Genomic DNA, 27336 nt, shown 5'->3' with positions numbered 1-27336 from the left:
GTACCTAAGGTGAGCAAGCTGAGAACATATTATTCAAACAATAATAACAGTGGGAAAATAGCTTATCTTGACGTAAGCTATTTGCTTTGAAGTCTAGGTGTACAATGTCACTGACAAAAGGCTGCAAGACTTGTGTAGGATCTGGTGCCCCAGGGGCTAGTTCTGAGATATGTCCTTGCTGGTGCAGCATCCCCCAGGTGCAATGGACGAGCTGTGGACCCATTTTTCCTGATGTGCCTTTGGAGTATGAGGTGCTGCTGCACGCACTGGAGTTAGTGCAATCATGGTGTCCCATGGATTAAAGTAGGTTTTGCATAGGGAGCCAAGGGCTTGAGGAAGGGAAGGTTGTTGTGCTCTCCCCATCTTACAAGGCTAACAAGATTCCATCTTGAATTTCTTCAGCTTTTTGGATAAAATCTATTTGTGTGAGAAAGCATCGAAGGGGAGAGAGGAAAATCTACATTTTCAGACAGCTCTCCTTCCCTGTATGAAACAACAAAGACTGCATTTAGTATTATTTCAACAACTGAAACTCTGCAAGTTGGCTAGCCGTGTTACTTCTTCCCAGCTGGCTGCTCAGAGTGGCTCTCTGAACCCTTATGGCCCTGCTTGCTGCAATGTTTTACAGAACTGTCCTGTCAGAGGTGGGACTGAAGAAGGATCCTGCCAGACGGTGTTGAAATAAGACCTCCCCCTCGTCGCCCTGAGCTCCTTTGTGCTAGGTGCTCTGCACACCCAGTTCAAACTCGGTTGTACAAAACTGTACGCTCCAATAAATCACTTGTGGGGTTGAGGCCAAAAAGAACATCTGAGAGGGGTGGTGATGAATGACTTAGGTATTCGCTGAGCTGGGGAAGCCTTTTGTTGGAAGGATGCAAGAAGAGCTACCTGGCGAACTAGTTGTATCTTCAGCTTCACCTCTGTGCTAGGCCAGCCTTGGGCCGTCATCAGGGTGGCATGGGAATAACCCAGTGGTGTTGCATGCGTGATTGTTGCCGCCTGAGCCAAGACACAAGCTGCTTTTCTTTTACGGGGAAGAAGCTTCAGTGGTGCAGCCATGACCCCAGGAGCAATTAGAGACCTGGGAGCGAGCCATGTGTCTCAGTGCCTCTGCAGGAAGGGAGTGATGGGGCTGCAGGAGCTGCACGAATGTTTCCCCAGGGGACAAAAAAAGAGTTGCCTTCGGTCCCTCTGAGGTGATTGACTTTCTGTCTTTCCCTGGATGCCTGTGAGTAATTCAGAGGAGCATGTGTGGCAACAGTAGCTTGGTATTTACTAAATATAATTGGAAGAAACTGTTGCTACTTACTTCAACTTGCAGTTAAGCAGTGCTCAGGGCATCTAGCCAAGCACACTGAAAAAGACTGATGGGGAGGAAAAAGTGTGAAACATGAGCCACCGTTTCTGCTCTTAACACATGGCTTGTTGTTCCTGAATTTTGGGGGCTTCGTTTCTCAGCCTACGTGCAGTGCCAGTGGAAGGGAAGAGGGGCCCTGCTTATTCTTTTTGAACTCTTCAGTCTTGCTTTTTGCTCAGGAGTAGCTTCTGACCTTGGTCCCTTCTTCTCCCCTGATATTTGCTGAAGCTAAGGGGCTTAAATATGCCAATGAGGAAAGTGTCTCTCTCCTTCTCCTCCCTCCCAGGGAAACCTTCGTTATGGGACTTTCCCTCCCACCTCCAACATGCACTCAGGTCCCCATCACCCAGAAACCACCCTGTTTTCTAACTCTTAATCTCTCTTAATCATAATCACCTTGCTAGTGACAATTATCATTATTCACAAATAATAAAGGCAGTTCATTTTTTCTGGAGGACAGATAATGAATGTTGTAAGTTTACATATGATAAATGGGATCTCAGGAACCACTAAAAATAATAATGGGGAAAATATTCTTAGAAAAACATGCCCATACTTTTACACTAGATACAAATTGTAACCCGTGTCTTTGGTTTTGCTGTTCACATTTCATAGTGTTTTTCTTCTATAGCGTGTGTCTCGCCCTTCCAGACCAGTGACTTCATCATTACCTGTGGGAAGCCACATCAGGGACTAATAAGATTAAGCAGTGGGGCTACCAGGCTTTATTTCTTATAGGTTATCATCTTGAATGAAGCACAGGTCAGTAGTAAACAAAAATGCTGTCACCTGCTGATGGCCGTCTGATGCCCTGTGCAGAATAAGTCGATGCCCTCAATCTGCTGTCTATGAGACAGGCGTGTGTATCACTGCACCGTCGGTGCAATGCTAAACGACACTCTTGAGAGCTGGATGGGGAAGGCACGGAGATTGATGGAGACTCACTCTTACAGCTTTGATGGAAGGCGGCTGATTATAAAGATTTCAAGGAAAATGGGAATATGTTTGCTGTACTTGGAATAAGTCATCTGAGTCTTATCTTTCAACATGCCGAACACAAGGTATTCTGTGTTGTCATCTTCCTCCGTGCTTTTTCAAGGCTCCTGGGGTTTTACAGCAGCATAGGTTCTTCGTGTTGTGGATGATGATGTGGAAATAGGTGCTATGATGTACAGGCCTCTGGTCTTGAAAACAGAATCCTTGGCATGAATGAAAAAGGCTTGCACTGGCCCACTTTAAGTATAAATATTCAGAGAAATATGCAGGGGAATTGAATGTTTTGAGTAGGGGAATAGGCAAGATGCATTACAACTACTGCTGAAACACTGACCTCTGACAAAAGTGTGTATGGAGTAGATAGAATAGTTCATGAAGAAATGGGCTGCTGGGGAACATGAGGATGTTTTTTCACAAGATCTTGAAGGTAAACATTAACAAAGGCAGGTAGAACAGTAAATGAATTTTGTAAAGCTTTGTTCTTGAGTGCTGGCATATGAAATCAGGGTGACGGATCTGAGAGCAACGTCACAGTGAACAGCACACTTTTGTGTTTTAAAAGGGAGAGCATGATGGAGGCCTGTTGGAGCAACTAGGGCAAGCTTAATAGTGATTTGGGATGAGTCAGTACAGGAGAAAAATAGCGGAGCAGTGAGAGAGAATTGCAAAGGATGTATAGAAGTCTGCTTACTGAGTGCGTTGCAGAGACCATGCACCACACTGCTGGAGACAAGAGGCTTTATCTTGCTGCGTGTCATCGAGAGTGGGAGTAATGTGAGGGGTCAGCTTGTGAAGAAAGCTGTGTTGACGAGTGCTGAAAGCACGTCAGATTGAGAGAAGTGCTTTCAGCTAATTAAGAATGTGAGACTGAAGGGGATCTTGAAACATTGATTTCAGTTACACGCCACGACATGTGTGTACATAAGCACAGGTATATATGTACATGTGTCTGATGTCATATCATCCCTAGAACTAAGGTGCCATCCCTACCATTAGGTCCAGTAGCCTTAAACTAGTTGGATTTGGGCAATTTTTTTCATTAACACTGTTTATGCCTTTGCTATTTTACTGGCTGATTGGCTTTTTTTTTTTTTTTCTTGTGGAGCGTGGTAGCAAATGGAAATGAATGTGGACTCATCTTGAAGAGCAGTTGACCTAACATCACCCTTAAGCTTGCCAGGCAGGACTTGGGTGTTGTCTGCCTGCCCTGCAGGCAACACCAATGCTGCCTGTGGTATCACTCCCACTCTTTGGTTGAACCGCTGAGCTGGGGTGTGAGTCACTTCCCACCTGGGTCGCAGTTTTGAAGAAGTAGAATTGAATTAAATGTTTACTTTAAGGCATACAAGTGCACAACTGAAAAAACTTTTGTCTAGTCATAAGTATTTAGCTGTTCCGGGAGTAGAGCTGGACCATGTTAGCAGTTTTGTTTCTCGCTTACTAACCTGCTTGCCCTGATGGGTTTCCTGCTATCTGTGGCAGAACGAGGACCTTAGAAACACCATGGCTATGCATACATTATTGAGCATTTCAGATGTTTATTAATAGATAAGTGTGTTGCACTCCCTCCAGTGCTTGCTGTCACCATGCATTAGACGGGCAGTGTGCCCAGGAGTATTTCTTCACTGCAGAGCTTGGTGTGATAGGAGTGGGGGCGTACACACATTGCACATATTCATAGAGATGTATAATAACTAGACATGTGCACCTAGAATAAAAATGCCATTCATCTCTCCAGTCTGGCTCATGGGTGAGAAGGGCAGCTCCATTAATGAAACCCCAACAGAAACCTTCTGTCTGTGACTATATTTGCCAGTATTTTGTAGCTGAGAGCATGAAGATCTTTCTTTCCCAGCCACTCTTGGAGGCAGGGGAAAACACAGGCTGGAGAACGGGAATAAAAGTAGAGGAAGAAATCACTGGCAAGAGAAGCTTCGTAGGAATGAAGCGTTAAACATATAAAATGCTGTGCATTTCTGTGAGGTTACTGTCTATCCTGCAGTGACAGCTTTGAAATACTTTGAAATAACAAGTCCCAATCTGGCCACTGTAACTTATTTGACAGAGTTAGGGAAAGCAGTTAAAAATGTGTTCAAACACCGCCAGCAGTGATTGAAAGCAGCAAAGCCAAGAATGGGATTAGCATGTGGCACTCTTCACATAAGTGCATATTGCTTAACAGCATAATCTTCTTACGTGTATAAGAATCACAGACTTCCCAGCCCTCTTGAATTGTGTCTGTTTTTGTGCCAGTTAACTGGATACCAGGTAAATGCAAAATTCAAGGATCTGCACATGAAAATGACATCCAAATTGTATGCTTTCCAATATTTTCATCTTTCCGGATAAGTGAACGCTGAATACGGATGGGGTTTTGTCCACTTGTCCATTTTTTCTCTCCTGAATAGCTGTTATTTCCATATGTGTGGCATAACAGGAGGCAGAGAAGTGTCACAGGGATGCACTAAGAAACTGTGGTTGAAACATGCAACGTTTCACCGTACCGGCAAGAAGTAAAACAATACAAAGAGCATAAGATCACGGTCTTTCTCAACAGCTTCTGCTGTCAGTGAAGTTCTGCATTTTGCCTGAGTTTGAAAAATTTGCAAATTGTCCATCCGTGAGCATAGAACAGCATAATAACCGTGCTCTTGTCATGTAGCTAAGGGCTGAACTTGTGTTGTTGTGTCTCCCCTCCTGCTTTTCCAGAGGGTGGTTGCAGCCCGTGTAGGTGCAGCTGTGCCAGCTCTGATTTCCATGCGTGAGTGCCGGTGGTGGTGCAGATGTGGTGGTCCGGGCTCCACGTCCAGGCCAGCTTCCCCCATCACATCTCAGGGCTGGTGCTGTTGACGTTTGCTCCTCACACCCATCCTGAGCTGGAGACGCACAGGGCACAAAATTCTCTGAAATAGCAATAATAGGTCCTAGTGATGCATAAGGCCATTGCAAACCATGTTTTCCACTGTGGGATCCCACCGAGGAGTAACCAAGGAGCAGACCATCCAAAATGGGTGTCAGTCACCCCGTGACTGTGGGCACACCAGGAAAGCAGGAAAAAAAGACGTGACTGAGGTTGGGGGGATCCCACCCTGTCACTGAACAAACCCCAAAGACACACAGGAGCGGTGAGGAAAAGGAGACAGGGATTTTGGCACGCAGTTTTCTGTTTCAGTGGGAGTTGGGTATCTCTTGTCTCCTGTCAGAAGCATGGTTACAAAGCCCTGCCAAGGCCCAGGTGCTACCTGCCTCGGCTCTCCGGTGTCCTGGGGCAGCTGGACCGCACACCAGCAGGCCCGGGGACAGAAGGACGGGGAAACATGGTGCCAGGGCCTGTCCCATTCCTGTCACCTGATGTCGCCCCCAGCACAGGGGTGTCAGAAGAGAAAGCCATCACTGTCAGGAATTGTCAGGCACTTGTCCCACCTCAGAGGAGTCCCAGGCTCTGGCCCCTCAGGCTGCTGTCCCCACTGGGTAGGCCCAGACACCCCCTGTACCATCCCTGGAAGCAGCAGCCACAGAAGAAGCCGCTTTGAAAGTGCTGATACTACACAAAATGTGGGACATGTACAGCAGAGTAGTGACTGTAGGTTTTTACCAGCCGTGTAGGCTTAAGCCCCCTAGATTTTACAGCAGAGACACAAGTGCTTAGGGGAAGCATATATTCGAGACATGCAGGGCTATAAATAAAACTCACATCAGACTCAGCACTTGCCTCAATGAAACATTTATGCACTAATATGCATGATGGAGTTGGATGTGTTGCCGGATTATCTGGTATTTGAGGTGAACTGGTCTCGGTCAGAATTCATTTTCTTGCGATGCTTCGCACACAAACTTGGCAGACAGTAGCTCACCTGTGCAGCCTGTGTGGAAAAGATCATGGTTTTGCCTTTCAGAACCAAGGTGCTTTAATAAGGATGTGGCAGCCGCTGGTTTGGCTTTGCGCGTGCAGGAGCCGGCGGTGTGGTAGCTCTGGGCGATCTGTCCCTGAGCACGTAGGCTCCGTCCTCACTCACTGCTAAAACCCCCTCCAGGCTCTGCACTTTTTCATACCCCACACCAAATTGTGTTTTCGCTTTGAACCAGGAAGCATAGGACATCATCATTTTTTTCCCCCTGACACCTAATGGCAACTGTAATACAGAAAAAAATAAGAGAAAGTCAAGAAACAGAAGGAGCTGAGGGGGGAGGTGAGCATCTAGAGAAGCAGACGGAGCTGGGGGGGGAAACCCCTGGATCTATCAAATAAATAGAGCAGAAATCTTTCTTGCTTGGCCTTTGTGGTGTTATTATTAGAACAACCACGCTTGAGTGCACTAAAGCCGCACAACCTTCAAGCATCCACATGCAGTTCTGCTACAGCAGGATCCTTTTCTGCTTTGTTAAAGGAGGAGAGAGAGTGAACGAGAGGACGTGATGACGAGAAGGGTCTATAAATGATAAATATGATCAACTTTGATAAAACAGCTATTTGTGAACCCTCAAAAATCTTCTCATGAGAGCAACCATTACTGTACGTCTGTTTGACATTGGTTGTCAGGAAACCAGCCAACGTTAATGGATCCACAAAATGTAATGGAGAATCCATTTAAATGGTCTCTTGTCGTTTTGTCATCCCACAGACAAAAAACAATTACTTCAGCTTGGGAATGAAATGAACATGATAGTTTATATGATTCACTTGTATGTTCTAAATTGATCGAAGCGCACACTAACAATATATTAACAATCTGTATCTGATGCCTGAAATGCCACTTTTCCTATATCTATGCAGGATTCTTTTCTCATTCACTTTGTTGTCCAGCCATTAATAATTTAAAGACCGTGGCTTTACAGTTTCTGCGCTGCTTTATTTACTATGCGTATAATGATGATGCTCAGGGGCTGGAGGCGCACGCAGGCAAGGCCTTGTTAAAACAGTCTGCAGTGTAAATCACCCAGTGAAGGGAAGCGCTGGCCGAAAGAGATACCTTGCCCCCATTTTACACAACGGAGGCACGGGGAGTCCTACCAATTAACCCAGGCTCTCAGCAGAAGCATGTGGAGAAGCTTTGACAGAAGAGGTCCTTTGCGTCTCAGCCCAGCGGTCTTTGAGTGCTGAATTGCGCTGCCACGGGGCTGGCTTTTGTTGTTTTAGTGGAGGCAGGAGGTTCAGCTCCATGCCCAGAGTGAGATGTTTGGCAGCCTGGAAGCTCTCAGCCCTGGTGGCTTCAGCCCCCAGTGTCCAGCTCCCAGGACCTGCACCCAAAAAGTCAGTCTGGATGCCCTTGAAGGAGCACAGGCCAAGCGAGGGTGAAGCAGACACTGGCCCCCTTTTTGGCAGGCAGTCATGTCTTCTGATCCTCCTCCGTCACTTACCGGAGGGCTTTTTCCTTCTCCTGCCCCTTTCCGGGACATGGTTCCAGAGCGTCGCTGCTCTGGGGCTGGGACGCGTCTTCCAGCATCCAGCCTGATGGCATTCGAGGCGGGTTTATACTTCTTTGTCCCTGGGCCAGCATTGTCCTCCGCCCTGCCCAGTGATCCTCCCTCCCTCTGACCTTCTCCCCCTGCCCCGCAGGCAGAGGACATTCATCCCCTCACAGCTTTTTCTCCAGCTCTCTTAGTTTCTGTTCTGGAGCGCCTAGAAGATCCACTCCAGCTTTTCAATATTTTAAAGGGCTGTTTGGTTCAGTGCATATTGTGTAATATTTCTGCCTTCTTGGTGTCAGTAGGGCACATTCTCTGGCACAGTGAATCCGAGTTCCTGCAGGAAAAGAGGATGCACAGATGTGCAGTAACAGGGATGTGCGGTAACTGGGACCTTAGTACAGGGTGCTGTGAGCTGCTCAGTGCCCTATCATTTCAACATAAGCAATGTGTTTGCTTGTTATTTTCTTTCTGGTACAGTATTTTTCACAGCTCTGCCAGGTTTGCCTGCTCTCAGAGGCTTGTTGGATGGCCAAGAGGTCGTGCTGCTTTATCTGTGATAGCAGCATGTGTCTACCACAGCAAGTGCGGGGCGGGATGGTGTTAGCTTGGTTTCATTTTTAAGTCTCACACAAAGTATGTTAATCCAACTCCTACTCGTCTTACTTGTAAAGCACTGCTGCCAAAGCCAGAGGAGCTTTCTACAAGTTAAATATTGCAGCGAAATCTATTCTACTCTAATGAAATGTCTGAACAGCTCATAAGCAGGTAAAACTTTCCGCTCACTTATTTACCTCCGTCACAGACAACTACTAGAGCTGCAGTCTAGACAGGCTGTTTCTGGGAGCAGGAAGGAACTGCTTGTGCCTGCCTTTTCATTAGCCCCCAGGGTGCAATCTGCGATCATGAATATCACATATCCTGAGCGACAGGAGGAACGGGTGGGGTACCATTGCTGTCTCTCACCAGTTCTTGTCCTGAGACGAGCTTCCCAAGGAGACGATGCAGCTGCTAGAATGGGATCAGGCCAAGTCCCTTTGTGTCTTGGTGCCTTGTCTGTAAAATAGAAATTGTGCTTGCTTACCCTCAAGGGATATCCTACAGCCACTACCCACTCCCACCATCCCCTTACCCATTTTTGTCTCACCTCGGTGCAATTCATTGCACCGACAGCACGACCAGTTGCATGGAGTGGCAGTGCAAATAAGCTGGCAATTGAGTGATACCCCATCTGCAAAAATAAACTGCAAAGCAAAGAGAGGCTGCCTGCTGGGCTCCAAGTTTGGGATGGGGTCAGTGGTGCAAGCTGTTTTTTTCTCATCAAAGAAACCTATAAAGTCTGTCAACATCCTGCACGTGGCAACAAGGTTTCTGGGTTTCTCCCCTTGTGTGCTCCATCCTTCTCCTACTCTAGATTTTAGCATTTCCTATTCCTTTCTCCATGCAAAATACTGGCATGCCTTCAGTCTGAGTGAATGCCGTTTTGCATTAATGAAAGCAACAAAACCAGAAAGAGCAAAGCATCCCCACCAGATGTACTGCTGTGGACGTGCTGCTGGTGCCCCTTGGCCTCCCACTCAGGGCACATCCCTTCTTTTTTTTGTTGTGGCAGCCGAGGGGCTGCATTTGCCAGGAACTGTAGAAACAGTGTAAGAGGAGGGCTCTCATGCAAAATATGTGTCATCTAAGTGGGCAACGGGGTGGCTGGAGAAGGGACTGGTGCACAGAGTCATATCACAGAGTTACAGATTGCTGGAAGAGGGCTCTTACCCTCTTACCCAAGGAGATTGAAGCTCCTTGGCTGGGCTGGGAACCCCCTGTAGATCCCTCCACCACCCTTCCTCCCACAGCGGTGCCCTGTAAGCAAAGTTCCTTGGCCTTACAAGAGGAGGTCTCTCAGACCTGAAATGTTTCTTGCAACTTTCAGAGGCAGCCTTTGGAGTTTTCTCTGTAGGGGAACTGAACTTTTCCTGTCCCTCAGAAGCCCGTGTCCATCACGGGAACCTTTTCTGAGAGGTGACAGCTAGAGGTGCTCAGCAGGACGCACAGTTAATCTCGGTCAGTACGGGCTGGGAGGCAGCGAGCCAGCAACCTGTGTCAGGACTTACCCGTGTGTAACGTGATGTAGTGGAAGAGCTACGCCGTGTTGGCAAGGAGGGCGGGTAAATGGGGGATCCGGTCCTCTCACTGCCGTTGTTCAAAATGTCCCCATGGGAATGTTGCTTAGTTTCTTTGCATTTTCATTTTGTTGCCTATAAAATTATCAGCCCATTAGTCCATACGTTTAACACAGACAATATGTATGCTCGCACCTGCCTGCCTCCTTTACTGGAGGTCTGTGATCTGGCAAAAAGGCGTTATCTAAATGCTAAGTGACACAATGTCATACAGCAACACGGCGAAGATAACGGTGGTTGTTACTTGGTGGGAGGAAGGCTGTTGTAACATCCTCAGTGCTCGTTCTTGGCACTGCTGTTCCAAGCGGGAGCCTTTCCTTTTCAGCTAGACCGACGCACAAGATGCTCCAAGTCTTACCGAGGTTTCTCTTTGTTTTTTTCTACAGCTGTCTCCAACCTGGATGCAGAGAGCAAACTGAGCGTCTATTACCGGGCACCTTGGCATCAGCAAAGAAACATTTTCCTCCCCTCCACCAGACCACCGTGTGTGGAGGAGCTGCACCACCACGCCAAGCAGCACCTGCGAGCCCTGCGCAGAGGTAGGTGCTGGCACGTCCCCGCCAGGCAGCGCCGGGGTGTTTTGGGCACAGCCACGGGGCTGCAGGCCCCGCTCTCCCTGGGGAATTAGGGGCTCAGGCTGAGAAATGGGGATGAAGAAGAAGTTCTGGCAGTGCAGAAGGGTTGTGCCCTCTGTGACTTGTTTATGGTTACTGGAGGAGAGCTGGGATGGGCTTTTTACCACGTCCATTTTACATTCTGTTTTTACATGTTCTTCTATTAAAATTGGTATGTCTGAATTGCAAGTATGAGTGAATTGATGCACTGATCCCAAAAGGATGGAGGTACTGAGTGTTTTAATAAGGCCACGTATCTCCCTCTCAATGCTAAACACACGTTAAACAATGCCTCAGCTCCAGGACAGATAAGATTTAACTTCTCAAAGGCTAAACCTGGAGCCCAGTGGTATCAGAGAGAAGCTAATAAGCTCCACAGAAGCTAAGCTGCCCACCTGGGGTCATAAGCAAGATATGGCGCCTTGAGGAGACCTGCGTCCTTCTCAGGTGGCATCTGAGAGCCTGCAGAGAGAGGGAGAGATCCCTGCCATACAGGGAATTTACTAAGTGAAATCACTGAGTGGTCCTACACTGCAGGGAAGGGAAAAGATGGAAAGAACGGGAAAATTCCCAACAGGAGGCAAGAAAAAGTAGGCAAACAATCCTGTCTTTCTTCTGTGTAATAAGGAAGGATAAAATTCATGCAGGGCACTTTTAAAATGTTCAGCTGCAGCCTCCTGTGTTGGAAGTGTTTTGCACCAGCAGCTATCATTGCCTTGACCATTTATTGTTGTTATTGGGTTATAATAATAATTACTCGGATCTGTGGAGCATCTTTTAGCTGGATGCAACATTCCTGTCAATTCCCACATGTGAACCTCTCTGCAGAGTTTATCTCAGGCCCACACTGTGGGTGCAGGATGTCCTCAGAGCACTGCAAAGAGCAATAAGGCAGGATTGCAGTCGCAGTCGTGCTCAAGTAGAGCAGAAGTTGGCTTTTCTTTCCTCAGCAGCTTTGCTTTGCAGCCGTCCCAGCACCAGGCTGGTCTCTGCCTGCCATCTGGTGGGCAGCTCAAATCCTGACACCGGTGGGGAAGGCAGCTGGCAGAAATGCCTCATCGCTTTCAAGTATCACGGCTCACTTTGGGCAATTTCCCATCCTCCGTATTTAAAGGCAGCCGTGCAGGTTCAGCAGGCAGCTTGTCATGTGCTGCTTTTTTTAATTCTCTAAATAATTGTGTATATTGGAGTGAAATTGTAATCTGAAATTTACCCTAAACATGTTTATTGTCTCTCTCCTGTTTCTTCTATTAGAATTTCTTCATTATCTCTCTATTTAACCAGGGGTAATTCAAACTAAACATGAGATCAGGAAACAGCTACCCATACTAACAAACGTGGTTGGCTGGACCATAGCTCTGTGAATTAGGTGAATCCATCATCCCCTTCCAGCAGCACTCTGAGCGAACAATAGTCACCCAACTGTCACCTAAAATTACAGATGGGAAATCCATGAGCTTTCCCCCATTCACATGGAAAGTTTCAGAGACTTGGGACTGATGCTGGAAGAGGGCTGGGTATTGTCAGCCCATGGTGAAGGAAGACTCCTCTGGGTCAGGAGAAGAGCAATGGTGATTTTTCCAGGATGGGTTCCTCCATGCTGGGACACAGAGAGGCTGCAGCAATGACCATCTTGATGTCAGGGCAGGGAAGGAAGTCCTACCTGTGACTGTGTTTCCCTCATAAGGTTATATTTTATATTTTATAGGGGTAGAATGCAGGTGTTCATGCATCTTGACTTTCCAAGGCAACAGAAGCTGCAGGTTCCCACTGGGCATCAGGGGCTGTGTCCCAGGCACTTACAAGTTAGCTCCTTTGTCCCTTGCAATAAGTACCATGTGGGGTGAATTCAGCTTCAGCGCACGTGCTGGGGTACATTTTGTAGGCATTGGTCTTCCAGGGCCTGGGAGACCAGAAAGTGCTTCTCCTATTCAGTTCCAGTAAGGATCATTGGTAGTGCTCAGTGGAGAAGAGGAGGAACTTCAGCATTGGAGTTCCTGTCATATTTGTAAATCTGTTGCACTGCTAGTGAAGTCATTTCTATGTTTTTAGTGCTCTGAAAGACTCATGTCCTCTTTATTCTCCTCCAAAACAGAACATCGAAGTCGAGGTGATAACAGAGAGCAAAAAGCCCCAGGGCCCATCTCTGTGGTGGCTCCCCCCTTTCCTCCCTTCCCTGCAGTCTGCACCCAGAAGAGGCAAGCGACAAAGAACCGGCACTTCCTACCCGTAAGTCTTTCCTACATGCTACAAGTACCCCATGTGAACACATCATTAGCATTGTGGGACCCTAGGTGTGACACTGCTTCACGAGTACCCCCTCCAGCACGTACAGGGACAGCACAACTCGCCTTGGCATCTCATCAGTAACACAGCTCAGGTAGCAGCTTCCAGCAGCCAGCCTCAGGGTGGAAGTTTCCACTACGAAACCTCTTATTTTTCACCCCCGGCCAGCACACGTACACACTTGTTCATATGCTTCTCCACAGTCCTTCACATTCTCTGCTCCTGCATTGGGCAGCACTTCCAGGACGCTCCTGTAATTTCAGTAAGTGCTGTAATTTCAGCCCTGAATTATCATTGCCAGGAGCCAAGAGCTCAAGGGCTTTGAGTACTGACTGGAGGCTTTCACGGGTGCAGAGAAGCTCAGCAGCACGTCTCCAGCTATCAGGAGCTGCAGTTTCCACTCACGTAGGACAATGGTACCTCTGTGGTCCTGGGTGCTTGACCCATAGGTGCCAGATTGGCTAAATTCTGCTCTGGGCTAAGAGCTATTGCATTCCTCAAACCAACTGAAACACCACGGGTCCAGCTTGGGTTTGACTTGTGATGCACATGCCCAATGCCAGCCCTCGGTGTAGGGATATATGGGCATGTGCAGGCACAGGGACGTTGGCATCTTCAGAGATACTGCAGCCATGAGCACATTATAAATGTATAGCTGTTGAATTGTCACCTACTGAACTTAAAATTCCAAGTCTGTTCACCCTAGTCCATAACATTAACCACATAGAACTACTGTAACGGTAAATGAGTCACAGTGTAAAGAACCTGCTCAGGAACTTAAACTTCAGTCCACAGAAAGAGCTTTGTTTCTCATTTGTGAGCACTAAATGCATGACAAGGTTTTGATTAGGTTGACCATTCTGGCTTTTTGGCTGCTTATCTGGATAATTTCAAGGAGAGCATCACCATCGCTTCAGGCTTTGAACTGGCTAGATTTGCAGGCCTTATGAATCAACTGGAAGGAGATATTCTGATGTTAAGGGACAGCATAGAAAAGGAAGGCATAAAGGAGAAACAGGCTTACCTTCTTCTTCTCTGTAAGTTGCCATCAAAGCTAGTGCTGTTGTAGGGTCACTGAAAGGTAAAGGAGAGGTGACCCCACATTACAGATCAGAACTGGTTACGGATAATAGTTTAGACAATATACTGAACATAAAGCTCTCTTAGTTAGTATCAGATGGGGAACAAGTCATATCTTATGAAACTGCATACTCAGTGTTGAAAGGCCTGAATCTTTGCTGTGCTTGGAGCCAGTGCGTTTTAGACATTACTTCCATCTGTGTAACACAAAATAATAATAAATAGTGAGCAACCCTCTGAGTCCTGTATTAGATGGTAAAATTAAGTCATGCTGAATACAGATGTTTTGGCTTTATCAGCAAGTCCACCTTTTTCTTTTCAAGAAGGAAAATATTAAGCTTTGTGCCCACCCATGCTTGGGCTTTTTTTGGAAGCTGACCAGGATCAGTGGTCCCCTGAGGAGAAGCAAACAAGAGCAGCTTGGAGGTTGCAGTCCTATGGATTTCAAGGCATCTGGAAAGGCTCTGCTTTGGGAAGTGCAAATACTCCAAGGCCAGGGTACTTCAAAGTGTTTTGACCGGTTTTTTAGGGAACTCCTTGTCCACGGGGCAACCATAAATTGAGAGAACAATGCAAGATGAAACAGCACATGAATGCTCTGTCTGGGAGAAGGCTAATCCAAGATTTTTACAAGATACCGCAACAATGAATAACTAATTGATACTGTGCCAGCCTTCATGACTAAATGATATCATTACAAGAGATAGTTGAGAGTGCTGTTATTGGCTAGCTTGCTCTTTTTGGCATAAGCTTTTTGACATCTGCAGGTGCGTACATACTTCAGGGGTGGCTGGAATTGTTTGATACCTGATGCCAGTTGATTGTATCATCTGTTCATCGATGAACTAAAGACGTTAAGTCCCACAAGAGTTTTTATTCATGGCACAGCAGTCTATTCTGAATTCAGCTGTTGTGGTGCGTGGGAAAGGTGCTGGTGAAAGTGATATTAAATGACAATAGAAGCCCTTTTCTGAGTTCCCTAGAAATTAGGAAAGTGTTCAACGAGAAGCCGGGAAATTTTTAAGTTATAGGATTGACTTTTCCAAATTGGGCATCTAAGTTAAACATGTGCATTGAGGCACTGAAATAAGTGACCACTGTGAAAACTGTGAGAATTATCCATAGTGAAAACTACCATAAAACAGATCACCAGTCGGAGACCAGGTGAGGCCTCCAGATTCCTACATTTTGGCTGCTGTTTTTATTGCTAGCAAGTATGAGCTTTCCCAAAGATCTTACATATTGTTTAGTAAAGCTAGAGAATATCAACCTCAACAGCTGAAGATTCACTTCTAAGCATGGCTGGCTGTTTTTGCGGGGAGAAAGGTGCCAAAGTCCCATAAATTCCAAGGAAGATCAAAAGAATTAAAGTCCAAAGTGACTGATGCCAGTGAAAATGGGTCTGGAAGGCCATTTTGAACTGTTCCATCGCAAGATCACGTTGTCATGGAGCAGCAGAGAACAAGAAGCAGCTGTGTCCTGGGATCTTTTGTGTCCTAGGATCTTTTGTGTCCCTGACAAGATGTGTTTGAAGGTAGCTTCGTTATAGTCTACTCTTGTTACAGGAGCTGCCCTGATTTGTCCACTTAGCCCAGAGGCCAGAATGGGATCCTTCAGGAAAGTGTATAAGAACAGGGCATGATTTATGCCATTTATTGTCCCATGATTTATTCTTCCAGTTTCATGCAGAAATGAATTACAGAGTTCCAGAGCTAGAGATCCAATACAGAATAACACCCACCAAGGAATAAGTCTGCATTGATTTTGAGACTTGTTTAATCCCCTTTTTTAGCAAATTTACACCTTTGCCCTCAACAAGATTCTGTGATAATGACTTTAACAGTCTGTATGAAAATATATCTTTTGTTTGTTTCAGTCCTGATGCCTCATAATTTCATTGCACCCCTTCTAGTTTTTAGAGTGCGAGAAATAGTGAGCACTGTTTCCCTGTTCACTTTCTCCATGCCTTCCCCCTCCCCCCATTTTTGCAGACATGGTTTTACTTCCCCATCCATCCCAGACATTCATTTTTCAAGCTGAAAAACTCTAGCATGCTTAGTCTCTCTCTACACAGAGGACCTATACAACCAAACAAATTTATAAGCATCATTCATTCAGGCATTTTTGCCAATGAAGAAAACAAAAAATAATCTGAGGAAAGTACAAGGAAGGTGCAGACTTGGGAAAATGAGGGAAATATTCTTTACACATGTTCCCATGACAACCCTGCCTGTAGCTCTGCTGAGTGTGAAGATGCTGTGTCATTGCAGCTGCATTTCAGACTTCTCTTTCATATTCTCCACGTTTTTTTCTTTCTCTGTTTTTACTAAGTGCCTCCAGTGAGGCTCCGAAATCTCAGTGTTCAAGTTCAGAGTGCAGGTGTCATGGGACCACAATTTCTCAAACCCCTCGTGGCACAGCTGGTATAATAAAATAAGGGAGATCAAGCAAGGAACCCATAATATCTGGAAATTCACACTCATGGTTGCACAGGGTGCAGTGTCAGTTTGCTCATAATTACAACCTGAGCAGAAATCTAAGGGACAGGAAGCAGGAGGTTGTTTTCCAGTCAGGCTTTGCCTCTCCCTGAGACCTCAGCTAGAACAAACGTGAAAAGAAAATAATGGATCAGGTAATTTATTCTATGCCCCTGCCATTTCAAAAATACTCCCTGTGGTCTACCTTGGGGTGCTTTGCACAGCACACACCTAAGTTTTACACAATTTTGTGCTGAAGCTCTACGAAGCCTCAATACAGAAATAACTGAGTTAAGGGCTAGGCAGGAGTTGGGCTCTGTACTTTCTGTGTCCAAATCCTGCCTGTAGCTGTTAAAAATGAAAGCCAGCTGACATTATTCATCAGAATGAACTTGTACAGCACTATTTGTGCAGTAAGCGTAATACCTACTACCCTGTATCGTGGGATTATTGTTTGCACCTTCATCTGCTGGAATGCCATGTGTGGTATGACTTCTGTTAGAAAGCACATCTTTACCTTGTCAAAACATTGAACAGTACATTAATCATTAAAGGACTGTCAGTACTTGAACAGATCACATTTGTGATGCTCCAAAATAAAATAAAACACCCACAAGCAGATAAAACAAAAATTTGAGGAGAATGAAACATATGGAAATATAAATATTGAGAGCAGCAGGTGAGCAGGGCTGTGCTTTGCTGCAGAAATAGCAGCCAGAAGTATTCCTATTTTCAGTGTCAGCTGACTGCATAAGAAAGATGCTGTATGGGTAGGAATGTTAATTTCTGATTAAGGAGTCAGCTGTGCTCTGAAAACACTGGAAAGCTGCTAACCTTTTATTAGTATTTCTTCTCCCTTTGCCAGAGTTTTAATTTTTCCAACATGCAAATCCATACCATTTCCTTGAGCTCCTGTGAGTTAATGAAGCAGCAGGCTCTCCATTTTACAGGCAGAGGAGGAGAGAGTGGGAGGGAGCTTTCACCCAGGGCCACAGAAGGAGTCAGGAGCAGGCTCATGCAAACGTAGGACAAAACACCAGTTCTCGTTTGCTCTGCGTGTTACCTTTCCAGTACGTGAATGATTGCCTTCAAATGTCAGGTCGGGATGCACTGATAATGAGTACGTATGATTTATGAGCTCACTTAGCCTGGAAGCATCCTGCATATGTTCCCTTTGCTGCTGGAAACGGACCATACACAAAGCTTGCCGACGCTGAAGCGATATGCTAATGCGCTGCCCACTTTATTCATAAGGTCATCCTGGGAAGGCAGTGTCTACCACCCGGTGCTATAGAAGCCTGAAGTCGTAAACAATATTGATCCCTTGTGCTTGTCGTTGGCTGTAACTTATATGCAGCAGGAGTAAGGGATAACCCGCTGGGGAGCAGAGCCGTGCTGCCAGCCACCTCCTGCCCTCACCCCGGCTGCTGCAGGGGTTGTGACTCGGCCACCAACATTTCCTGGGAGACAACGCATCGCCCACATGGTCAAACCAGTGCTGAGGGCATGGGGAAAGGATCAACTCAGCTGTGACTCCATTAGACAAACACGCTGAGGATAAATGTGTATAGCTCTTGACAAGGCTATTGCATTCTCAAAACGGCTTTAATTATTGGAACAGAAATAAGCTCTTTATTCCTGGTGTTATGTTTTTCGCCTCACCGTTGCACAGTGCTCAGTATGTCCTGTGCTCTAACTTTGAACTCCAAGTATCTCCCGTAACACTATGGCTGTAAGGCAGGCAGGCTAGATACACGACCTAGTGCACACGATGCTTCTTGCACTAGTCTTCCCTTGTATCTTGAAGATCCTAAACTGTAGGCATCTCAAAGTGCACCTCAGAGCTTTGGACGATGTAGAACAGAAGGGGGGATTAAGTGGTAATTTTGTACTGTTACTGACCCACTCATTTCCTCCTCCTGATCCCAGTTCTGGGACAACAAATGGGGTGGTCTCATAAATTGCCAGGCTGGCAAGTTCATGACAGCCGATTTGCTTCTTTGTCACCGCTCTGATGGGGTTTAGGGTTCTCATCAGCTGAAAGGATGATTCACGTGTCCTGACTTAGGTATCTGCAAGTAACGCTAGGCTCCTCTTAAAATCAGTGGGGCAAGCGTTCAGGGCTGAGTCGCCTCATCCCGAGTTAGGTACTGATGAAGGTTGAGCTGAATTTCTCTGTGGCGATCTCACCTTCTGCTTGCCTATAGGGAAGCCCAGCTGACAATCTCAGGCTTGGACATCCTCACTTTTTTTGTTGCAGTGCACAGAAACCAAAGACTTTCACACTGAAGAGATGCAGAGCACTGAGAAATCAGATCACGTGCATATGCAACCAAGATTTTTACTGCAGAGCAGATTCAAGAGCACAGTGACACCTCTGCAACTGCAGTTGATGGGATAGCTCAGAAAACAGAGAGGCTCACATTTGTCAGTGACTGCAGAATAAATCCCTATTCAAGCAATTACACACCAGTTTGGTTTCAAAGCAATCTTAGCCCATTAAAGAAAAATGCCTATTTAAAGTATTCTGGCTTTGTATTTAACAGATTGATTATCACCATTGCTATTTGCCAAGCACACCCACACAAAAGAAATTCACTTTGAAAACTGCCTAACTGCAGATTTGCCCATTGGACCAGAACAGCCTTGGGTATATAATAATAATTTCTTGCTTAATTATGTGTTTACTCAAGACATTTAGAGATATTCTGGTCTTCTGAGTGAATGAGAACATGTGAGGGACAGCAGCTCGCTCCCTCCCCCAGCACGGAGGTATTGAAACGTTGGGGCTGCTGCTGTATCACAGCGTGCCCAGCTGCCCAGCGGTGGGCACCGTGCCGGATCCAGCAGTAGGTGACCTTGGGACCCCTCGGTCAGGTCACAGAGGAAGGTCACGCCACCATGACAGCAGGAGCTGAGATTCTTGCCATTTTAGGCCTACTCCTCCATGACATTTCACCCGTTTCCATGGCAGGGAGAAGAAAAGACAGTACTCAGTCAACCTTTGCCTTTCCCACCTTTCATTGTTCTTCCATGTTAAGTCCCCACCCTAGGAAGTCTGTCCTGCCGTGCTTAAGCAGAGACCTGAGACCTTGGCAAGTGAAGTGAAGTCTGTGGGTACGTGTAACTAACGGGTGTTTTCCTGGAGGAGTCAGGAAGGCAGAGGAGCACATGGGGAGGTAGAAAAGCCCTGATCCAATGGGACAGGTTGATGGGTAGCCAGCCCTTGTTTGTGTCTGCTGTAGCCCGTAGCTACTCTCTCCAAGGCCAGAGTCGAGCTCACACTGTTTCTCCCTTGGAGGTTTGCCCTGAGAAGCTCATGGGACAGGAGGTCCCTCCTCATCCCCTTCTTCTTGTGCACCGACTGGGACCCTCATGAGCTTTTGTGGAGCTTCCAAGATATGTAAAAGATTTTCATGTGCTGGACTCATCACCTCAGCAGTGTTGGTCTTCATCCATCTCAATCCTCTCCAAGGCACCTCAGACACCTTCCAAGAGGAAGCTGAATTTCAAAACCTGATCGTTTTAGCTGTGGTAAATCTGCACAAAGCAGGTGACTGGAAACTTGGCCAGAAGATCAAGGACGAAATGATCCTTGTGACTCTGAAGAGCAAAGTTAACTTGTTGACGTGTTCAGGATCTCTGCACCTTTTCTTACACAAACAGGTGTTCATCCCACAGTAAGGGCCTTTTCCCAGCTTAGGAGAACTGGTTTTGCACAGATCTGAATGGCCCAATAGAAACGTTAACTAGGAACAGTCTTCTTCTGAATTTTATCCGTCTGCTCTCCAATAGGGCTCATGTGCAGCTTATTTGGAGGCTTCACTCAATAGCCCTGCACATGGGACCAGGGTAAAATGAAAAGTGTTACATATCTAGCAAAAAGGTAGGACGAGACAGAGAATTCAGCCTTTGGAGCTTCAGCATAGCTTTTTTATTATTTTGAAAGGAGACCATACAATGCAAAGTCTCTCAGACTGAGGTTTGTGTTTCATTCATCACAGCGGCGTTGATGATGTTTGGGCGGAACAATGTTCATAGGACCATTTGGCAGGTCTGCTAAGTAATGCCAGGGGAGATAGCACTTGCTAGAGCTTTCCAGCGTGGTGAACAGACCTTATTTCTTTTATCTTTTTCATTTTATTTCCTGTTTCAAAAGAAGTCATCCTTCACTCATTCATTTTGAAAACAGGATGTTGCAACAAACTAACCAGTTTCCACCATTAAAGGACTTCAGAGCTGCAGGGATTCAGCAAGACCTAGGACATTCTGGGCATCTCTCTTTATCCTTTCAAGCATTATAAAAAGTGACAAAAAGCCAATTGGCCGCTGTCATCCTGACACAATGATTGCAGCCTTGGAAATGTAATGATAACGTCAGGAAACCTTGGCAATCAACCTATTTGATAAATCATCCTCAGGACCAGCATTATTTATTTCCATTGCCTATAAATACCTCAGGCAAAAAAGTCCTTATATTACGAAATAGATCGTTTATAATGTAATTGGATAAGCACCTTGCACTGCTCCAGCTTCAGGCAGTACACAGTTTGAGTTCCCCAAATCAATACAAGACATTCTTAGGACAATTTAACTATGTCCGTAGAAGGAGATCGAACCAATTTCCCTACAATTTCGTCTGATCTGAGTAAGCAAAATCAGCACAGACTTCACATGGGTCCAAACAACTCCGTAGGCAAACTTGAATGAGGTGGGGCTGCGTTTGTGGAGTAGTCTGTTCTGGGAAACAGACTGATCGGTTGGAAATCGAGGTGGAAATCTCAGGTTTTTTTGCCCCTGACGCTCATTTATCCAGACAGAAATAATGTGCTTTTACCAACAACATTTTGTCTGTGTTTTTAATTTTAATTTATTTTTTTTTCTTTTTCACATTTCACATTTGTAGTTTAACAGCACCCGTTCGCCCTCCCCAGTTGAGTGTTGCCACATGACCCCCTGGAGTAGAAAGGTACTGGAAAAACAAGCAATCCTCAGCTCACAGCCCTGTCTCACTCTTCTCCCTTCCAGATCCTAACCCTGCCTCTTGCTTGCTTTTCACTTGCTAACTTTACTGCCTCTTCTGTTTCCGATGTCAGTAGGGCACAATAATGACATCTTTTTCCCTCTTTCCCTCTTCACCTGGGATCGGTTTCAGGAGCTCATGGCCACAAGGCCACCTCCTTGATCCTATCACCCCTTTAACGGCCTGGTCTAGGACCATAGAGGTAGTGACTGCTTTTCGTTTTCTTGCAATGTTTTTGCCCAATGCTTTATTTTTCCAAACGGTAAGGAATCGTTTGGGCAATGCCAGGACAAACACGCGCTTTTGGATGCTCGGCAATGCCGCAGCTTGCTGAGCAGGAGCTCTGGCAGCCGGAGCCCGCGGTGGGGTCACTTCACCCGCTTTGTCCCCTGCTCCATTGTTACCCTGGCAGGAGCCAGCAGCCAGTGCAGCCTGCGTGTGTGCAGGGTTTGGGGTTTTTTGTTGTTTGTTTTTTTGTGTGTGTGTGTGTTTTTTTTTTTTTTGCATGCATGCATCAAACTTTTGGGGGGGGGAAGTTACCTAGGAAACAAAGTCTTTTGTGCTTGAAGTTTATACGAGCTATTCACGTCTGCCGGGGATCGGCACAAAAGCCGCAGAGAGAAAGAAGGCTGCGATGTTTTGCTAAAACCCTACGTGGGAAAGCGGGGCTCCCCGCGGGCGGGAGGAGGAGGACGCGCGTCCCCTCGGCCCTGGGGTGCTGCGGGGGGTGACGGCGGCCAGGTAAGTGCACGTCCTCCCGCACCTCAGCCAGCAGCGCGGCTTTAGGATCCAAAATGCTTTTGGGGCCGGGGCGTAAGCGCTGTCTGGAGCTGGAGGCGGCTCGTTCCCTGGGGACTTGTGCGAAGCCTGGGAGGAGGAATGGCAGAGCTACAAAGGCAGGCTGGCGAGAGCACGCCGCGCTAGACCGCAGCCGGCTGGACCCCGGCACGGAGGGGAGCGCGGTGTTTTGTCTCCGCCAAAAACTGGGGAAGAAAGCTTAAAGAGCAGTTATGAGGGAGAAGCCGGGTAGCTGGGCAGCTGGGAATCCGGGGCTGGGGAGGAAGCCAGCCTGAGAGGTGCAGCTCTTCGTGTTTAAAGAGGAGACAGATCGACTTCCCAGGCTAGGGGAAGAGTTGTCACGGCTTGCGGAAGAATGTTCTGATGGAAAAAGGGGGGGAACTGGGCAGAAAAAGGTGAGTGTTTCTCCCCTCCGTTCCTTCCAAACAAAATGGGAAGTTTTTGGTTTTGTTTTTGTTTTCGTTTTTTAAACAAAGGGACTCCAAACCACGGGTCGGTAGCTGGTACCACATGAAAACACAATTTATTTCTCTGTTACTGGGTGGAATTATAACTGCTTTGCAGGACAGGGTGCTGCTGGGGGATTTGGTTTTCCTTCACAAAGAAAACAAAGCCTCTGTGTTGCTTCCACAGTTTACTTTTCTCTGTTTCTTTATCTTCCGTATCTAGTGCTTCTCGTAGCATGCCGTAAAAATTTGCATGGTTTCTAAACAATACTTTGAATTTCTTCTGGTGGTGGCCGACCTTCCCCGTGGCCGACATCCTCCTGACCCTGGCACTGCTAACACCTGCCGCTTCCAACCACGTAGCTGCCGGTTTTCTGCAACTTTTTTCTGGTCACGTCCCTAGTTTGTAAAAAATGAGACGCGAGTGACTTCCCGAAGCGCGGAGGGGTCTCGTTTAAAGCTTTAGGCCTTCTGCTGCCTGTCCTCGAACGAGTGTTTCCCCGGGGCCGGTGCTCCCTTCTAGCAGCAGACCGCTGCGCTCCAAAGGCTGCGGATGCAGAAGCGTGCCCCGGTGTCACGCCGATGGTAAGCGGGTACGTGCCAGAGGCAGCAGCGTGCAAACACGGGACGTGTGCCGCTTCCAACCAGGAGGGCGTCCTGTACTGCCCCGCAAAGGCGCTGCTCCGCTCCCCGCACGGTGAGGTATTTGTCCCCTGCGACCGGTGCGTTATTGCTGCTGCAGCGGGGAGCAGGCAGCGCTGTGTGACTTACCCAGAGCAGCTCGTCGTTGCTCCCTGTAACTGATTGCTGATCTGTCTGCCTGCTTTGTTCCTACAGCAGCCGCGCGTGCCCGAGTGGCAGACACTGATTCTGAATGTATTCGTTTGCAGTCCCATCCACCAGAGGACGAAGATACAGATGTCATGTTAGGGCAGAGGCCGAAAAATCCAATACATAATATCCCTTCTACACTGGATAAGCAAACCAATTGGAGTAAAGCACTACCTCTCCCAACTCCAGAGGAGAAAATGAAACAAGATGCCCAAGTGATTTCTTCTTGCATTATCCCCATCAATGTCACTGGTACAAATCTCTTCTATTTCTTTTTGTATTTATTGCATGGTTCGAGGGAGGTCAAGTGCTTACTTTGTTTAATTTGTTTGAAGTCACTGGATTTTACACTCTGTGGGCAAAGACCCTAGCCTGAGGATTTAGTTGCTGGAAGACAGTGGGCTAAATTCATCCCTCATGCGTGGCCACTGAAGTCACTGAAGCTGCATCTAGGATTAATTTGGCCCACGTTTTTCGAGTCATGTTGTACAGTGTAACGTAACGCTGGCTCCCTGTATAAACAATGTACTTTTGTTGTGTATATAACCTACAGCCTGTGTTCACAAAGACCTCAAATAGCTTTTCGAATGTAGCTGACTGAAATAATGCAGAAAGCCACCAGGATTAATCATATGATTATCATGTGTAGCAGGAGAAGAGAAACTAGAGAATGTAGGCTACTATTTGCAGTGCTTTAAACATGCAAGTCATGACTGTGTAGCATGCAAACCATCACTCTGAAATCTCTTTACATGCAGCTACGCTGAAGGTATAGTAATGGCATTTTCATTTATTTATATAACATTTGGATGCATTTTTCTAGATTTATTTGAACAAGAATTGTTTATGTAAGCATCAGCTTTATCAGTTATTGAATGTAATAGATGACTTGTTTCCAGAATCAAAAATCAGGTTGTTTTTCTCTTTCTCTCTTTCTCTTTCTCTCCTTCCAGAGGGCTATGGTAAACATAAGGTTTATCTGAGTTTTTCTCAATGATATTTTGCACCAAGGTTTGATTAATGTAAGAGCATAAAGGGGGCTGATTTCCACGGCTATAGACTTGAAAATAGATAGTCAGGGAAAAAGCAGGGAGCTCTCAGCTATCCGCAGAGAAAATTCTGGTATTTAATTGTGTTTTTCCAGAAACCGGGGGGTTGGCGGGGAGGTCACGTCCCCTCATGCCACATCGCTCCTGCTTGTGTCCATCAGCAGTGCCCAGCCTTCCTGCAAGACAGGCTGCCGAGCTGCCTGCGGTGCCAGGGGAAGTCTGCACGCACCCTGCCCAGCTCTGCTCCCAGGAACTTGCTGCTGGCTTTCCGAGGGGCTCGGGGCTTTGGGGCTCGCTGCAGCGTCCCTTCTGCCCCGCCATCCACCTGGGGCTGAAGGGGCTGTGTCTGGGGGCCCCCTGCTCCAGGCTGGGCACTCCGGATGGAAGACCCCACAGAAAGACGTGAATGGAGTGGCACGCTTCCACGAGGCGTTAAGTGATGCTCTGCCCCCACAGCACGTAGGACCTTAGGTGTGTAGGCTGCCCAGCATCAGCAATGTCACACAGTCCAGAGCAGAATTACAGCGTTAGGCCTGGGACCGATGTTAACTTTTCCAGTAATAGAAATTTTTGCCTAGACTCCACCTGCCATACACTGGAACCAAATTCCCACTGATCAGTTTTACAGATCAAGAATGGTATGTAATCTTCTGGATGTTTATGTGTATCATTCTCATTAGCACTAATGGGAATAATTTGTATGAGTCACGGGGAGGACATACCCTCTGCCACTTTCCTCTAGAGATGACCCGTGCATCTGGCACACAGAGCATGTTCAGATAACTCACAGTTGCTGGAAACCCAGCAATGACTCGGATTGATTTTCGTTTCAAAGAGTTTGCTTTCATTTTTCTGTTTTGTTCTTTAAGCTTCTCCCAACCCTGAGAAATGTTCACTTTTTTAAAATGACTGTTGTTGGAGTTTACAGCACTTTCCTTCCATATTAAAGAAAGTTCTTCCTCTGCTTATTCCAGGGGCATTGGTGGTTACAGGACATCTGTCTGAAGCCTCTATTTCACTGTAGTAGATTTCAAGAAGAACTTTTACAAGAAAGTTACTTTTTAACGTTTTACATTGTTATGTAGTGTAATATGTATGTGTATGTCTGTGTATAATTATGTTTTATATAATTATACGCTATTAAAATAGTTTTTATCAGGATTTTTTTTTAATTTTGTTTACTTTGGTTTGTTCGTTTTTCTTAAGATTACAAACCACTGTACCAATGATCCCGATGTTAGTGTTTTTATGGACCTGGCACATTTTTTCCAACCTGTCCCAAGTCAGCTTTAGAGAGCAGAAGCATATAGCTGTGCAAGACCACAGCCAGTCTTTTGGTGGGCCTCCTTTTAATTTTAGATTGACCACAGTGTAAAAAACAAAGTCAAAGAGGCTTCCCTGTGGCAGTGGCATGGAAACATAAAGAAAACAAGGAATTCTTGCTCGTTCTGCATGACCATGGTTATAAATAGATGTGCATGTGAACTTGGGCTCCTAAATCCAAATTTAGGACAGTGAATGTGTGAGCTGATTCCCAGAGCGGACTCCCGTGTGTCTTGATGCAAGCTGAGTGCTTGGGAAAATCAGGCCACGTGCTGGTGCACAATACCCGCTGCCCATTTACTTCATCCTTGACCATGTGTAATAGTCAAGGAAACTGCTCTCTAAACTTGCATGTGGACTTTGCCCCATTTTAGCTGTCTTATTCCTTTCTGAAATGGTAGCCCTTTTGGCATATTGGTCTCCTAAGAAGCCCCCAACTATTGTAATTCGGCATTAAAATTTAAATTGTTTTCTTATGCTTAGTTGCTTAAAGTAAGTCAGGCTGTAGCTGAAAAGATTACTCCTTGCAGACATGTAACTGTCACTGTCCCTGTGACAGATGGATAAGTAGTTATAAGAAAGATGCCCTGCTACCAAGAGCTCTCAACTCTATTTTCCTTCCTCGTTTTTTCTTTTCTTTTTCTTTCTTTCTTTATTTTTTTTTTCAATCCTTGTGTTACTTTTGTCAGACCAGGCTGCTGAGGGGGAGCTGGAATTAAATGTAAAACTGTGATATACTGCAATATAATTCACATAAGAGCTATATAAGGGCTCCCTTATGTTTATTCACAGGCTTAATCCAAGCTCACATACCTCCACTGTGTTCCAGCCATGAAAATTTGTTTACTATTTCTAAAGGCTAATGAGACCTATTTATGGGTTGCAGGAGTTGGTTTTGACAGAGAGGCTAGTATACGCTGCTCTCTTGTTCATTCACAATCTGTACTACAGCGGAGACGAAAGTTGAGGAGGAGGAAAACCATCTCTGGCATCCCCAGAAGAGTGCAACAAGAAATAGGTGTAGTATAAATACAACTCTTCCATAGATAGCTTTCTAACCAACTTAAATTGCAGGGATATGAGCTGGTAGCCGGCCTTCCAAAGAAATGAATCCTTGAAAGCGTAACTGGTTGTGGAGTTTGGGAATGACGTGTTTTGTTTTTTTGATTTACTGCAGTAAGCAAAGCTATATTACTCCATATGGCCCTGACGTAAGGGGGGCCTTACCGAGTAATATAGATGTACATGTTCAGCTCTTATCGTGTAAATGTTAATCAGTTATTTTTTTTCCATTTTATTTTTGTTATATTTGCGTGCATAAAAAGTAACTAGATTAAGTGAAAGTTTTTTCTTGTATGAGGGGATCTGAAAGTAAAGAAATGACAGATGTTGCTCAGCAGAGTGATGAGCTGTGACAACTCACTCAGATATCAGTTGGATATCCGCATTAGAGACAGCTGCTGGTACCCCACT

At 46.2% G+C, this 27336-nt stretch overlaps 1 protein-coding gene across 4 annotated transcripts in view; it reads left to right on the top strand.

Annotated features, from left to right (window-relative positions):
- The window catches only part of NHS (NHS actin remodeling regulator), a 249102-nt gene that overhangs the window by 211613 nt on the left and 10153 nt on the right, over positions 1 to 27336 (top strand). For 3 of the 4 annotated variants that reach the window (XM_083842334.1, XM_083842336.1, XM_083842337.1), the window contains exons 2-6: positions 10323 to 10475; positions 12646 to 12779; positions 21300 to 21362; positions 23551 to 23743; positions 26750 to 26881. In XM_083842334.1, the coding sequence (XP_083698460.1) occupies positions 10323 to 10475; positions 12646 to 12779; positions 21300 to 21362; positions 23551 to 23743; positions 26750 to 26881 (675 nt within the window). The remainder of the gene's footprint in view (positions 1 to 10322; positions 10476 to 12645; positions 12780 to 21299; positions 21363 to 23550; positions 23744 to 26749; positions 26882 to 27336) is intronic. The other variant, XM_083842335.1, reaches the window with a different exon arrangement.

This window comes from Anser anser, assembly GCF_964211835.1.
Source record: "Anser anser genome assembly, chromosome: 1".
In the NCBI taxonomy this organism is placed as follows: Eukaryota; Metazoa; Chordata; class Aves; order Anseriformes; family Anatidae; genus Anser; species Anser anser.
Note: the sequence above shows the minus strand (reverse complement) of the source record. Positions and strands in the feature narration are given on the sequence as shown.